The 17,455-nt window shown below is 43.9% G+C and overlaps 1 protein-coding gene across 1 annotated transcript in view; it reads left to right on the forward strand.

Annotated features, from left to right (window-relative positions):
* LOC146861181 (dynein axonemal heavy chain 11-like) overlaps positions 1-17,455 on the forward strand; it is a 2,741,463-nt gene that overhangs the window by 9,673 nt on the left and 2,714,335 nt on the right. Inside the window, exon 2 of the mRNA XM_085646213.1 lies at positions 9,541-9,678. Coding sequence (XP_085502339.1) covers positions 9,541-9,678 — 138 coding nt within the window. The remainder of the gene's footprint in view (positions 1-9,540; positions 9,679-17,455) is intronic.

A 17,455-nucleotide genomic window follows, 5' to 3' on the forward strand; every position in this document is an offset into this window, starting at 1 on the left:
CTGTTCCTGCTGTCCAGGTCCTTAGGATAAGTTTCTTCTGTCTTCTTCCCACACAGGGCTATAGGCTGGGATCCATCAGTAGGGACAAGTATCAAGGGTGGGTTTATGGACCCCACTCCAGGCACAAGTTTCCACCCCTGCTGCTTCACTCCTTCCTCCTTCACTCTTGTGCTCCTCTCTCTTCACCAGTCAGGTGCCAACTGCCAGCTCCAACTGCCAACTGCCTCTCTTATCCTCCCAACATTCTAAACCGCCTCCAACGGTCACAGGGTTCTGGAATCTCCTGGAATGTTCTGGAAGGTGCTGGTAGGTTCCAGTGGATGCTGGTGATGTCACAGGTGGCCACCATTTTGTGCTTCAGGCCCTCAGACAGAAGTTTCAGGGGTAGCTAAAATGGTTCCCTGAATCTGTAGCAACACGAAAAAGTCTGGTGGTTCCCAAAAAGGAAAAAATTCAAACAGGGTTTGAGGCAAAAGTGGGACAAAATAAATAATGATGAGGAGGGACCACCCAAAGGGCTGACAGGTCTAACACGCGTCCCCCCCAGCTGAAAGTGGGGAGAGCTACCCAACCCCTTGGGAGTTCTCATCACTAAGGCGGAAATACCTTGAGAGACCGTCTGCATTGGCGTGGTCCACTCCAGGCCGATGTTCCACCTGAAAGTCCATCCCCTGTAGGGAAATAGACCACCTCAACAACTTGGGATTCTCCCCCTTCATTTGCATCAGCCAACGAAGGGGTCGGTGGTCGGTCTGAACTAGGAAGTGCGAGCCAAACAGGTATGGCCGCAACTTCTTCAGAGCCCATACCACTGCAAAGGCTTCACGCTCTATTGCACTCCACTTCTGTTCCCTGGGAAGTAGTCTCCTGGATAGGAAGACCACGGGTTGATCCAGACCCTCTTCGTTGAGTTGCGATAACACTGCCCCAATGCCATGTTCTGATGCATCTGTCTGGACAATGAACTTCTTGGAAAAGTCTGGGGCCCTTAAGACCGGGGCCTCGCACATGGCTTTCTTCAATCTCTCAAAGGCTTGCTGACAAGCCTCCGTCCAGACTACCCGTCGAGGTTGTTTCTTGGACGTGAGCTCCGTGAGAGGGGCTACGATGGTACCGTACCCCTTCACGAAGCGGCGGTAGTAACCCGTGAGGCCCAAAAATGCTCGGACCTCAGTCTGTGTCTTGGGGGGTTCCCAGGCCATGATGGCCTCGATCTTCGCCTGGAGGGGTTGCACCGTTCCCCTACCCACCAAGTGTCCAAGGTACACTACCGACCCCTGCCCGATCTGGCACTTGCTGGCCTTGATCGTCAATCCAGCTTGTCTCAGGGCCTGGAGAACAGCTTGCAGGTGACGCAAGTGATCCTCCCAGCTGTTACTGAAGACGGCTATGTCATCCAGATAAGCAGCAGAGAAACTCTCCATTCCGGTGAGGATCTGGTTTACCAGGCGCTGAAACGTGGCAGGTGCGTTCTTGAGCCCAAAGGGCATCACACAGAACTGGTAGTGGCCATTGGGCGTGGAGAAGGCTGACCTTTCCCTTGCTCCATCAGTCAAAGAGATCTGCCAGTACCCCGAAGTAAGGTCAAAGGTACTTAGATATTGGGCAGCTCCCAGCCGGTCAATCAATTCATCCGCCCTAGGGATCGGATGTGCATCAGTCTTTGTCACTGAATTCAGTCCCCGGTAGTCCACACAGAACCTCAGTTCTGGTTGGGCACCCGGTGGTGCAGCTTTCGGTACTAACACCACCGGACTGGACCAGGGGCTGCTAGAAGGTTCAATCACTCCTAGCTCCAGCATCTTAGTGACTTCACTATGAATGCTGGCCTTCACCTTGTCTGACATCCGGTAGATCTTGGACTTCACAGGTGGGCTGTCTCCTGTGTCCACGTCATGGACGCACAGGTGAGTCCTACCCGGGACAAGGGAGAACAACGAAGCGTACTGCCCCAGGACTTGGCGACAGTCCTCCTGCTGTTCAGGAGTTAGAGATGGGGAGAGAATCACTCCCTCCACCGACCCATCCTTTTCTTGAGACGCAAACAGATCAGGGAGAGGCTCGCTTTCCACGTCCTCTCCTCCGTCAGTCACCATCATCAAGATGACTTCGGGCCTCTCGTGGTGGGGTTTGAGGCGGTTGGCATGCAGCACCCGCAGGGGCTGACGAGGGGTCTTCAGGTCCACCAAGTAGGTAGCCTTACCCTTCTTCTCCAACACCTCAAAGGGTCCTGACCAGCGATCCTGAAGGGCACTAAGCTCTCCTGGTTCGATCACCCACACCTTCTGGCCAGGCTCCAACTCCACCGGGTGAGCGTTGTGGTCATACCACGCCTTCATCACTGCTTGGCTGGCTTCCAAGTTGTCAGAAGCTTGCTTCCACAATTTAGCCATTTGGCTCCGGAAGGCCAGCATGTAGCTCACCACATCCTGGGGAAGCTTTCTGGGAGTTCTTTCCCATCCGTCTCTCACCAGGTTGAGAGGTCCACGTACAGGGTGCCCATACAGAAGCTCGAAGGGGCTGAAGCCCACTCCCTTCTGTGGCACTTCCCTGTAGGAAAAAAGTAAACAGGGTAGGAGGACGTCCCATTTCCTCCGCAGGCTTTCAGGCAGACTTCTGATCATGCCTTTCAAGGTTTTATTAAACCTCTCCACCAGACCATTGGTCTGGGGGTGGTAAGGAGTCGTGAACCGGTAGGTCACTCCACACTCCTTCCACATTGCCCGCATATATGCTGACATGAAGTTGGTCCCCCTGTCGGACACAACTTCCTTGGGAAAACCCACTCGGGTAAAGATTCCCATCAGGGCCCTAGCCACAACAGGTGCTGTTATGGTCCTCAGAGGTATTGCCTCTGGGTACCGTGTGGCATGATCCACCAGAACCAGGATAAACCTGTGACCAGCTGTAGTTGGTGGATCTAATGGACCCACAATGTCGATGCCCACCCTTTCAAAGGGGGTGCTAACGACAGGAAGTGGTTCCAGGGGAGCTTTCAGCTTCACCCCTGTTTTCCCACTGGCTTGGCAAGACACACATGTCCGGCAGTAGGTATCGGACGACACTTTCATCTGAGGCCAATAAAAGTGTGGGACAAGACGGGCGAAGGTCTTGTCTTGCCCCAGGTGTCCTGCCAATGGTATCTCGTGAGCCAACTCCAAAAGGAAGGCTCGATAACGTTGAGGAACTACCAAGGCTCGTGACGATCCATGTAGGGGTGCCTTGGGTTCACTGTAGAGGAGGCCATCCTCCCAGTAAACACTGTAGTTCCCTTCAACGTTCCCTGCTGCCTGGGCTTCGGCCTGTCGCCTCAGCCCCTCAAGGGTAGGGCACTCCCTCTGGCCCTGGCAGAATTCCTCCCTGGACGGGCCTCCCTCCACGTGCCACTCGGCCGGGATGGGTAGGTCCTCCAGGTTGGTAACGTCCCCCTCCGCAGACTCCTGGTCCACCACCTCCGGTGGCCTATCCGTCCTACGGGGTGGAGACGCTGAGGCAGGCTCCTCCTGTCCTCGGTTCTTCCCTTGACTGGCAGCTGGCTGGGCCTTTGTTCCAGGCTCCAGCCGAAATGAACTCCCTCTTCGGGTAGTCGCGGACCTTGTGCTAACACAGGCCCAGTCAGGTGTACCCAGCATCTCGGTGTGAGTCCGGTATTCCACCTCCTTCCAAGCGTTGTGCTCCATGTCATTGCCCAGCAGACAATCGACTGGCACGGCAGGGCTTACGGCAACTCGAAGTGAACCTGCAACCCCCCCCCATTCAAAGGGAACCTCGGCCACTGGATAGTGACCTGTTCTGCCGTCAGCCATCGCGGCTGGGTGGAGTACATCGGGAATTACCTGCTCTGGAGACACCAGTTGGCTATGCACCATAGTCATACTGGCTCCTGTGTCTCTCAGAGCCTCCCCTCTTTGGCCGTTGATGGTGATCCACTGCCCATACTTTGCGGTATTTGCGGGCACCTGGATCTTAGGAACCATCTCCCGTTCTCCCAGGGACACTAAAGTGACACCCGCCCACTCCCTTCCCTTAGTTAAGGGCATCTCCTCCCCGTGCACTACACTAGCTACTCCGGGGGGCTTTCCTCCAGTGGGAGGGGGTGATCGTTTCTGACACTTCGGATCTCCTTTATAGTGTCCAACGCCACCGCACTCGTAGCAATGGACAACCCTTGGCTGCTGACTCTGGCCAGGATTAGGGTTTCTGGGTGGGTTAGCCTTAGAGGTGAATCCTGTTCCCTTCCCTTGGAAGTTATTTTGGGGGCCTTTGGAGAACTCCTTTTTCTTTTCCCCTCCTTCTTTCTTCTGGGGGGCGCCCTGTCCGGCCTTTTGAGTATCCCCTCCAGTCCCCCTTGTGGACACCCGGGTACTAGCCCAAATGTCCGCCTCCTCAGCAAGCTTCCGGGGGCTGGTCAGCTTGCTATCCACCAGGTGTTGCCGCAGTTCAGGGAAACATTTCTCGAGTAGGTGTTCCTTCAGTACTAGGTCAAACAGCTCCTCGTAGTTCCTTACTTCACTGCCCTGAATCCAACCTTCCAGTGCCTTCTTTGCATAGTCCAGGAAGTCCACCCAATTCTGTGTGCCCAGTTTGTGACTACCCCTGAACTTCTGTCTGTACTTTTCAGGTGTTAGTCCAAACTTTCTGATGAGCGCCAGTTTCATGGTGGGGTAGTGGGTCTGCTCATCCTCTTCGAGGGCCAATAAAGCATCCCTACCAGCTGGAGGCATGTACCTATACAATCCTCCTCCCCAATACTTCACTGGAACCCCATGGGCCCTCAACGAGACCTCATAGGCTGCTAGCCACTTGGCGATGTCGTCACCCGCCCCATAGCTAGCTACTATGTCCTTTGGCAGGTAAGGTTTGGATTCCCTGGTGATTTATTGGTCTTTGCTGCCACCATTAGGAACAGTTGGTGCCCCAATTCTTAGGATCTGAAGCTCTATCTCTTTCAGTCTTATCTCATGAGCCATCCTCTCTTTCTCCGTCTCATGAGCCAACCTCTGTTCCTCCTTCTCCTTCTCCAGCTTTGCTAAATCCCATGTGAGCTGTCTTTTCTCTCTCCGATCTGCTAACTCCACGCTGGATAAGCCCCCGCTAGAGACAGTGCTGCCCTTCCTAGAAAGTGTCCTGGGCCCTGCTGACAGGTTCCCCACCTCAGGTTGGTACATCTCAGCCCCCTCGGGGTCAGGCTCTCCATCCCTGTCTTCCTCCTCAGCCTTGCTTTCTCGGCGTGCCTCCCCCCAAGCCCTTAAGCTGGTTTGGAGTGCACCCTTCTTTGCTCCTGGGGGACAGTACACCCCCTCCCGCTGGCAAAACTCCCTGAGTTGGGCCACAGTGTACGTTTCTAGATTCTCTAGTACAAACTCCATCTTGCCCACTCAGGTTAGAGGACAGGTTTTGTGCAGTAACAATGCAGGGGGGTACCTTTAATAATACCTCCTCCCACCACCAGAGTAAATTTGGAAAAAACAAAAACCCACAATTAGGAAGGCCGCTTTGAGAAAACTCCCGGTGTAGGCCTATGGACTACCCACAGTTATTGTTGAGTATACGTAGGCACAGCTCTATCCCACCACTGAACACCAATTTATGTTGGAAAACCACTCCCACACTAGAAGGGGTGGTGGTGGTCTTCCGGACACACTGTGGTAGCTTGGCTCGAGTGGTCAGGAAACAGGCGCAGTGCTAAGCATACAATATACCCATACAATAACCATGCGTGCATCCGTTCCAAAAACGACTCTACACCGTAAAAATTATGAAAATATTCTTTCTTTATCTTTTTCTCTTAGTTGCTGATTGGAAAAATAAATAGGTCAATCACAATATACAAGTTTCAATTAGTGCAGGTCAAATAAATATTGGCTGTTTGATGAAATAAATAGGGGTGATCATAAATAACAGGGCATAAATACAAGTGCAATATATACAGACAATTAAATAATTTGAGGCAATAAATACTGTACCAATAAATATTGTACACCAACAAGTCCTGTGGACCTATAAATATAGTGCAGCAATAAATAGGTAAAAACTCAATAAATACAGTATCCCCAATAAATAATTAAAAGTATACAGCAACACTCATGTAATCAGATGACACTTCAATTCTTAAGGGCTGATTTGGCCCAGGCACAGCTTGTAGGGTTGTGGAAGGCTTGAGGGGGGAGGCTACTCCCTGGCTGGGACAAGGCTGAGGCCTAAACTGAGGTAGATCAAAGGGGGGAAATACCAATGCCCTGGCTTTCCTTCTCCACACAACCTCTCTAGGTTAGTCCCAGTTCACCCCAGGCACAGTCAGATGGGTTTCAGCACCTCCCTAGCCCCTTAGAGCAGTCTCTCAGGTCTCCACAGGGCCTTAGGCGCCCTCTACTCCACTTACTGTCCTTTTTCTGATGTTCCGACGCCGCTGGAGTCGTGTCGACGCCGTGAGGCGGTTCCGGTTCGGTCTCGGCGGCCTCGGCACAATGTCAGTTCTTTGACGACGCCGGCAGGCGGTTCCGGTCCGATGTCGGTGGCCTCGGTTCGATCTCGACCTCCGATTCGACGGCGTCGGGCAGTCTCTTCACGATGTCGACTTCGGGCGGCTCCGGTCCGATGGCGCTCTCGGCTCCGATGACGTCGGCCGGCCTGGCCTCGATGTCGACTTCCGGCGACTCCGGGGTGCGATCCTCACCCCCGACCTCCGGTGCTCCTCCTCACAGGTTCCGGGCGACTCCGGAGTGCGATCCTCACTCCCGACCTCCGGTGCTCCTCTACCTCGGTCTCCGACGACTCCGGAGGGCGGACTTCACTCCTCCGATGACGCCGCTCGCTCGACCTCGGTTCACTTCCTCCTCGACCTCTGGTATTCCTCTCGACCCCCGTCGGCGCCCTCTCACGACCTCAGGCGGCTCCGGGTACGACGTCTGCTACTTCAGTCAGCGCCGCTTCTCCACCTCGGGCTCCAGGTCTTCAGGCTACTCGACGCCGGACTCCAGGGAAACCAGTTCTCAGGTCAGAATCTTGCTGTTTTCTTGGTTCTAAGGCCTGTTCCTGCTGTCCAGGTCCTTAGGATAAGTTTCTTCTGTCTTCTTCCCACACAGGGCTATAGGCTGGGATCCATCAGTAGGGACAAGTATCAAGGGTGGGTTTATGGACCCCACTCCAGGCACAAGTTTCCACCCCTGCTGCTTCACTCCTTCCTCCTTCACTCTTGTGCTCCTCTCTCTTCACCAGTCAGGTGCCAACTGCCAGCTCCAACTGCCAACTGCCTCTCTTATCCTCCCAACATTCTAAACCGCCTCCAACGGTCACAGGGTTCTGGAATCTCCTGGAATGTTCTGGAAGGTGCTGGTAGGTTCCAGTGGATGCTGGTGATGTCACAGGTGGCCACCATTTTGTGCTTCAGGCCCTCAGACAGAAGTTTCAGGGGTAGCTAAAATGGTTCCCTGAATCTGTAGCAACACGAAAAAGTCTGGTGGTTCCCAAAAAGGAAAAAATTCAAACAGGGTTTGAGGCAAAAGTGGGACAAAATAAATAATGATGAGGAGGGACCACCCAAAGGGCTGACAGGTCTAACAACAAGCATTGGCATAACCAATAGGTCTCGACTTTGGGGCCTTATAAGTGTTTAACCATGCAACAGTTAATGTTGTTGCACCAAGGATATTGTGCTGCATAACTAAATACTTATATTGTGCTGCATAACTAAATACTTATAAGGTCCCAAATGCGAGACCTATTGGCTATGCCAATGCTTTTTTTTGTACTGGAGTGGAGCAGTTGCAGGTCAAATGGGCCCAGCTGGACCCTCACACCTTCCTACCAGGTTCATTTCTTTAACAGTGGGAACAAAGATACGCTCAGTGCGTCTCTTCACAAGTTTCCAAGAAATACACTTAGATTTGAGTGTATTTTTCAATTTCTCAAGCTCGATATCTATTAACAGACGTAGTTCTACTCTTACTCAGTAGCAATATCAGGTTTATTTGTCTCTCCTTAAACCAAAATATTCCTTATTTAAAATGTGATGACACTGACAAAATAAGTGAGTATTCGTACCGAACGAAACAAAGCCCATTTTATCAACATTAGAATGACCAATGATTGGGTTCAAACCTGCCAATATTCAACTGTTTACCTTGCTGGTTGCATTTAGCTGGAAGTAGCTGGCACATTTCTCAGTGGATTGTAATTTTTGACCAGGAGGTTACACACAAATCTCTGCAATGGAAGCTTTAACTCATTGAGGTATCTTGCTCAGAATACACCTCTGCGACCTACACATTCCATACTGTCATACTGCTGCAAACCCTTCAACCATCTGAGCCATTTTAGGATTAGTCAATCCTGTGACAAGAAATTACAAGCAAAACTCTCCAACATGTGCGTTACCAACCTAAGTTATTCTCGGAGTATTATATCCTGAAATTTACTGGATATCTACTGCACTGACCCCTCAGCTATCTCACCTGTTTGGGACCAAATAGGTAACTTAGAGCACATTTATTAGCATCTTTACGTTGTTGCCAGTTTTGAGGGTCCGAGTTTGTAAAGAAATAACTCAAAAGTTAGGAGCTTGGACTCTACTCCTCCTCCCTCCAAGTTTTTGCCCATTGTTGCTGCTGCCTCGCACCTCCAAATTGTTGGTGTGCAGAATCATTTGATTGCATTTCTAGCATTGCTTACAATGTCTATTCTGATAGATGCTGCAAACATACATCAAGTACACACGATGTAAGATTGTTCGTATAGATTTCCTTTGAAGTTTCTTGGTACATCATATATTCCTTGACCAGTGCTACCTCCTCCATTTATTTTAACTTTGCTATTTCCCAAATGTAAACATATGAAGCCCAATGTGGCTCAATGGTTAGAGCGGCACACCTCGATGCAGAGCACTGGTCTGGGACCAGGGTTCGATTCCTGTCGCGGCAGGGTCTTGGGCTATAAATTCCGCGGACTGGATATTCTCGCCTCAGTGCCTATTCTAATCATGGGTCCCACGCTGCAACTCTGGGCAATAGCTCGCTTAATCTCCACAATGGCCCCAGCAGCGCTGGGATACCTGGCTTCACCCTGAGGATGCCCAGGAGTGGACATTTCACAGGGAAAAAGCCAGGAAGGGTTCCCTAGCGGTATGAGTACAGCGCTGGGAAACCCCGAACCGGGGTAGCTGTGCGCTGTACAAGCACATTTACATTACAATTCAAAGTTTTGTTTTGAAATAATGCATAGAGAGAGGTGTGGGACCTCTCCATAGAACCGTTCTCTGCACTGATTCCATTTCTCATCACCCTCACAGCCCAGTCTAGGTGATATTTATCCCTTACACATGAAGCATGTGCGGTGCCACGTTCTCGCTTCCAAGTCAAAGCAAATCACTCACCCTTGCTGGCGTGTAGATTTCCATAAGGGTGGCTCACCACACTACTTTATGGACACATGCCCGTGGTGCTAGTATGATTTTGTGTTTTGTGAGATTTTGGTGCATGTTGTTTATTCCTTTTCTGTTTTTACTTCACATGTTAATAATCCCCAACTTAAATATGTTTTCAGGTTTTACAGATATTTGGATCCCTCTTGGAAAGGCCGATCATCAACTCGCTATTTTACCCAAATTATGCAGTTCTGCTGTCAATGTTTGAAAAGGAAATTGACTGCTGCAGGAAAATATTTCATTGCCAAAAAGAAAAGGTTAGTGTACATTCCGAACCTTCCACCAGTAACCAATATCAGGGCAAACATTGTTAATTTGTTCCTAGAAAATACTAGGACATTCTATACACTTGTTTTTAGCCTTAATATAATCATGCTTACTCTTCTGCATATTCAAAAATGGTCATCTTTTCTGATAACTAATCCATTTATGTCTGAAGTTATTAAAATAACTGTACTAACGGTTTCCTACAAAAGCAGACAATAGACACAACCTAAACTTGCTCACTACATTTTTAAATCTGTACAAGATGATTGACTATAGGACCTTCCTCTGTAAATTGTTTCAGCACAATTCTGTAATACCCCTCCAACATGTTCTCTTGCAGTAATCTCTTTCTCATGGCTTAGCACATCCTAAGTATAAAAATATGTTAGAAATTGGATAGGTTTAATTCAGAATGAAAGATACATAACTCATACAAGGCTACTGTACTAAAACAACACAGCTCACCAACTCACTCTCAACCACCATCCCCATCACCTACACACACAGGTACAACAAAATGCCTTTTATACCTGCTGGACGAGGATTACGATATAGAAAAACAACATGATGGCTACCTTCACACAGATAGTACCAACAGAAATAATACACATGCTACAAGTTCAAAGAGTACTACTCACTCCTCTAGCAAACAAAGTCACACCACCAACAAAACACAGGGGCTCATTTATGAGCCTTTGCAACACTTTTGCGTCGCCGATGCGTCAATTTTGTTGATGCACCGGCGGCGTAAAAAATGCGCCATTTTGCGTCCTATTTACAAAGTGATGCATTTAGGCAGATGATTCACTTTGTCTATCCCTGCGCTACATTATAACTGCACCAGGTATAATGTATGCAGGGTAGGTGTTCCACCACATCCAAGCCTCGTAGAAGTGGCACATTGAAATCTATATGATTTCAGGGCGCCACTTCTAGGGTGCCATTTTGTGAAATACTTACACCTGCCTCATTGCAGGCATAAGGGTGGTGCAGTGCTATATATATAGCCCTCACCGTGCATTGCTTGAGTTGCGTCACGCTTCCGACACAACTCCATCAATGCGTCAGTTTTGTGCCGACAGATACATGACGTATCTGTCATTCCATGTGACATGATGTGTCATACAGTAAATATGACACATCATCATGTCACAAGGAGGGCACACTGAGAAGTGACGCATTGCTGTTTTCACGCAGCGATGCTCACTTCTCATAAATACGGGCCACAATCTCTAGAATGCCTACTAATAAATGCTAGATTACTTTCTAATAAACAAGCAAAATATCTATGGCCTACTCACTGAAAGACAACCTGACTTACTCTTCATAAATGAATCATGGTTAGGAGGTGACATGGCTCTAGTGTTGCATGGAGCCATTCCTCCAGGATATCAAACTGTCACACAAAATCGCTTAGGCAAATAAGGAGGTGGACTAGCTGTATTCAAGGAACAATAAATCTCACAAAAGCTGATGACATATCCATTCGAGATTGTGAGGCCCTCCTTCTGTACAGACCACCACCTAGCAATTCAACATTCTTAGACACATTTCTAGACTACATTTTCAAACCTTATGACACTACACTCCAACTTTTGTATCCTTGATGACCTAAACATATGGTTTGATGAACCCAATATGCTGCTTTCAAGAACTATCATCACTGGCATAGACACACTGAAACTCCACCAGATTGTCCACAAACCCACATACATCGCTGGACGCATCCTAGATGTCATTTGTGCTAATCCAGAACATTGGCAGATCACCATCTGCTAGCTTTCCAAAACATGACACCACAAATCAACATGCCTAAGGCCACCATACATGCAACCACTTACCACACATGGAACAGACTCAATTTTGAATACTTAGAAACACAATTAAACTCCAACACAGATCTGGACACAATAAATTCCGTTCAAAAACATTATAAGTGGCTCCAAGAAGCCTATGATAACCAAATACCTCTAAGAACAAAAAATCAAGACAAAAGAAAATAAGCACCGTGGAGGAATGCACAACTGAAAAAGATAAAACAACAAATTTCAAAGCGGCAGCAGACCTGGCTCAAAACAAATAGTAATGAAGACAATCAAAAAAGCTAAAAAAAAAGCCCTATTCAGACATAATTCAAAATGCTAAAAGTATAGGTAAAATGTTTTATAACATTTTCACTAAATTGTGTAAACCGTTTTTATTTGTTAAATGATTTTTTATTAAAGATTCAAATAACAATAACAAAACAAATAACATTTGTGAAGAGACACATACATCAAGTATTCCAACTGAAAAGAAAAACTTAAGTAATGAAAAGATTGCTTTTCATTTTATATAAAAAGAATGAATAGATAAAAGGGAAAAGAGAAGAAGAGGAGCAAGAAGGAATGGGAAAGAGAAAAGAAGTGGGGAAAGCAAGAGAAGAGAGGAAAAGTCGATTAAGGTAATGATGAGTGCAAGGAAAGAAAGGTAGTAAAAGGTAACCATAATAAATTAGATTTAATCTTCTGATGAATCATGTCAATGAAAAAACATATGTATTCTATGTTCATCACATATAAATTCAACCATGTTAACAATGATAATTTAAAAACATTTTTCTAAAATGAAAGTATAATTTTAAAAGCAAGTGCAATAAAAAGATAGGAGATAGGTGCTCAAAGTTAGATGATAAAGAACTTAAGAAAAACATTTTGGAAAGTTAGTGATATATTACATTTGAAAATCTTAAAACATTTACACCAAAGGTTATTCCAGAGCTTATTAACATGAGTACAATAATATAACACATGTGTTAAGGTACCATTACTTATGAAGCGTGCCCCACATAGTGAAGAAGCAGGTGGAGCAAATTTAGAAATACATTATGGGGTAATAGCAGCCCTGTTATAAACTGAAGATAGGGACTGTGTAATACAAGCAGCTCTGGAGGGATTACATATTTTAAGCCAAATTATGTCCCAGAATTGTAGAGAGAACGATGTAGGTTGATCAGCATCCCATAGTTTTTAAAGAGAACTTTTAGGTCTAGCAGGGGAAGGTGACATTCATATTTTATTTATATAAGCAGCTTTAGGAATGGAATCATGGTGAATCATATCCAAAGGTGTCAGAGGTGTAGGTGTGACTGGGTGGTAATTGGTGAGTAAGAGAAAGGGAATGGAGAACTGAGGAAAGAAATTCAATTTCCCTTAAAACTGAGTTAGGTGAGAGGTATTGAATTTGTAATTGAGGAAAAGGTATGATAGAATTGTCTTTCCTAAATTGGTAAAGAAACATAATATCCTTCTTCTTCCGGTATTTAATGTAATAGGATTCATGAAATTTAGGAAATTTATTATACCAGATTGACGAGAATAAAAAGCATTGTTGGAAATCAGGAGTAGTAGAAAATAATATATGTAGTAAGTGATGTGATCTATTTTAAAATGGGATTTTTGGATATAAAGGTACAATTAGACATATGGTTGATATCTTTGAATGAAGGAATATTCAGTAAGGACTGTTCAAGTGAAATCCATTGTGGGGTAAGTAAATCTTGAAACTTGTGAGTCAGGGCATAAAATTGCAGATGCAGAAACGCGGAATGATAAAGTTTAAAATCAGGAAATTGTACACCTCTTTCATTTTTTGGGCATTTGAGTTTAGAGAGGGTAATATGTGGGTGTTTATTGTTCCATAGGAATTTTGTACAAATAACATCAATCTGTGCAAAATAATAATTAGGGATCTTGAAGGGTAACATAGAAAGGACATGTGGTACAATTAATCATAATTTTAATGGTAGCAAGTCTAACCCACCACAATAAATGTAGAGGAGACCAAATTGAAAGTAGTGTTTTTCTCTTACATTTTAATGTAACACAATTATGGCTAAGTATGTTGGATATGCTGGGGAAGAACCAAACACCAAGATATTTAATTTTGGAGGTACACCATGTAAAGTTAGTATCCACAAAGATATAATGATAACAAATGGAATTCAATGGTAAGAATTCAGTTTTGGAAAAATTAAGATTATCTCCAGAAGTACTAGAGTATAATGTGATTTCTTGTATGAAAGGGTCAAGGGGTTGGACATACAGATTAGAACATCATCTGCATAGGCACACCACTTAACCTCTAGGGAAATTTGTTTAAATCTGGAGATGAGTGTATTACAGACACGTTCAATGAATGGTTCGTGGCAAAGAACAAACAATAAAGGGGAAAGGAGGCAGCCTTATCTAGTACGTCTATGTAAAGTAAAATAAGGAGAAAAACAACCATTGACAAAAACACTAGCATGAGAGTCGGTGTATAGTAATTTGACAAGAAGGGGTACAATAGTTTCTAGGTTAGATGCTCGATCTTGACAAAAAGTTTGTAATCATAATTAATCAATGAAATGGCCCGATATTTGCAAAAGGTGGGATCTTTATCTGACTTTGGTATAATAACAACCAAGGCTTCCAAAATGGAGCCACTAGCCTTTGAACTCAAAAGAAATGAATTAAGAAAAACTATGTAGGAAAGAAATTAGTTAGATAGAAAGTCCATCAGGACCGGGTGCCTTAGCTCTTTTCAGGGATTTGACTGCATTCAAAATATATTGGCATGTAATGTCAGCTGCTGATTTTTCAAATATAAGAGAGGAAGGTTTAGGGAGACTATTACAAAAGTGTGATATATTAGGTTCTGATGAGATGGTATGATCTATATATATAATGCTATTTAATAGGATTGGAATGCATTAGCGATGTCAGAGTCAGAAATTGAAGTGGTATTTGTTGATTCATTAAGAAAGGAGCCTATAGTTTTATGTTCTGACTTTATTTTTAAACAGTAAGCTAGCATTTTACAAGCTTTATTTTGAGCTCCATGACATTTAGATGTAACTTTAAGCAAGATGTTACATGCATCAACTGTAGCAGGTTTGTTAAGATTGGATTTAGCCTTGATCAAGTCATGTAAAATCAAGGAAGATTTGGAAATATAATAAGTGTGGACAAGTGTTCTCATTTATTGAAGTAAAGTGAAATATTGAGAATGTCACCTTTCTTTCCTTTTTGCAGTGTAATCTTTGTTGAAAGGTCTAAATGAGGCTTTGAAAGCATCCCGATTATTAGAAATGAATGTATCGTCAGATTAGTTTATTTGAAAAAATTCTCCAACAAAAGCAGTAGCTTTAGTTATAAAATGTGTATCAGATCGTAGTGTAATTTTATTAAATCTCCATCTGCCAGTTTTGGAGTCAGTATGAAAAATATCAAGGGAGGATAGTACTAATGCATGATCAGAAATAAAAATGGATCCAATTTCAGATGATTGTATAGAAGGCAGTTGGGATTTTGTGTCTAAGATATATTCAATTCTAGACATTGTATGATGTGAATTGGAAAAAAAGTAAATTCAAACTTATCAGGATTGCTAATTTTCTAAACATCAAATAGTGATTGAGATGCGATGGGGATTGAAATGCCTTATGAGATTCGTCTGGGATAAATTTACATTTAGACTTCCTATCCATAGAGGGATCTAACCAATAGTTCAAAGTCACCCACTAGAATGATTTTTGGATTGCCAATATTAGTAAGTTTTACTTTATTATTATTTTAAAAAATCAGGTTTAACTGGGCCATAAATATTAAGTAACCAAATGTGTTTATTTTGAATACTGGTGTTAACCAATATCCATCGACCATCAGTATAACATTCAGTAGATAGAACATGTACTTTTAATGCTTGATGACAAAGAATAGCGACACCACCTTTGTGATTATTAGTAGGAGAAAAAAAACCTGGCCAACCCATTGTCATTTAAATTTAATCGATTCTGCATCATTGAAATGAGTTTCCGGTAAAAAGGCAATTTGTGAGTTAAGCTTAGACAAATGAGAAAGTACCTTTTGTCTTTTAACCCGATGCCCAAGTCCACGAATGCTCCACGAGACAAAGTTAAACATATCAGAGGCAACATGAATAAGGGTACAGGAACTTGATTGACAAGCTGTAAAAACAAAAAGGGAGACCAAATGACACCATTTATTAAAGATAATATAGGGCATAAATCAAATGACATCATGCATCTGCTGCCACACCAGTAAGAAATATTATCAATAATACATTAACTACAAGATTATTTCCAAAAATCTTAAAAAAGGCATATATGCAACCATTATTAAAGAAAACAAACGTGGACCCATATGACGCTTGTAGAAAAACAGCATTTGCCCAGATTTCCCAATTCATGGAAGATAACTCCATACTTTCTGACTTCCAAACAAGATTCAGTCGAGCCAGATGCACAGTCCAGGCTACTATCTCTCTTGTGCTGTCTAAACTTCATTACGTTAATGGCCTCTATCACGATCATCTTTATCAACTATGAAAAAAGAACCATGAATTCAGAACTTTTCTGCTAGACTAATCCTACATATAATGCCACTAGCCCACATCTCACCAGCCTTGATGGCTCCACATTGGTTACAGGTTGCCAGAAGATCCACCTTGAAGCTGCTTTATCACCCACAAAGCAATACATTGAACAGGACCACTTTTTCTCTGGAATAAAATCACCAAATGCATACAACAAAGGAACCTCCGCTCAAGGTTGGCACCTCACCGCAAAACACCAGCATGCAAGAAAAATAAACATGGGTAGTACATTTTTCTCTGTTCAAGAAAGCCAAATTATGTAATTCATTGTCCCCAAACATAAGTGCCACGGATAACTATCTTATCTTCATAAGACTACTCAAGAGCTGGCTCTTTCCTACAAGTCCACGGCACTCAAACACAAATGTACAGCATTTGCCTGCACATGTAAATAAATATTTATAATTTGATTACATGTATGCATTTCAATATGTGCATTTCTTTGTATAAAATGTATATTACTTATGGTTTGAAATATATAGATATTCTTTTGGTCTGCTTAACAAATGCATATTTAACTTAAGGTTTAAGGAAATTGTATATTTTTATATATAAATATATATTTATACATTCATTCACCTTAACATTTATACAGGTGACTGCAAAGTTTTCATATAAGTTATTTGATTAGATGCTTATGGATCTATATTTATTTATCTACCGCAATATGTAAATATCATATCAACTATTGTATCTATAAGTACTTCACTTTTAAAATATTGTGGGAAATAAAATAAAACTTATACAAATGTTTATTAAAATACTAATAAATTATCTTTTATGTACAGAAACACCTGAAAGTCTAAGTTTCTAACTATCTATCCATACTTGTGCAAATGGGAACTTTAGGCAGTACAATTTTATATCTCATTATTATTTTCCTTTATATATGTATACCTTTTCTATATTATTAGGTATCTATATATTTTAGTACTTTGCTCCTACGGTAGACAGAACTAAAAAAATACATTTTAAAGGTGTAATCTCCCTCCAATGCACTACTCTATCTCTAATCTGAAACCTCCATCAATATATCCTCTACCTCCACTCTCTGACTATCCCAAACCTCATTCTACTATTATGATCTCCCTAAGATCCTTTCTTGACTCTTACCTCCTCTATCATCCTTTGACTCACCCCAAACCATAGTCTACTACTAGGATCTACCATGAAACCTTTTCTAGACTTTCCCCTCCTCCATCCCTACGTGGCCCACCCCAAACCTCATTTAGTTACTATGATCTCCAGAATATCACTATCTAGACTCTTCCCTCCTCTATCCCTCCTTTATTCTATTCAATCAAACTAACAGACTCACATGTCCACTACTCAAATTTACAACTTATATTT

The sequence above is a fragment of the Triturus cristatus genome, chromosome 3_1 (assembly GCF_964204655.1).
Source record: "Triturus cristatus chromosome 3_1, aTriCri1.1, whole genome shotgun sequence".
In the NCBI taxonomy this organism is placed as follows: domain Eukaryota; kingdom Metazoa; phylum Chordata; class Amphibia; order Caudata; family Salamandridae; genus Triturus; species Triturus cristatus.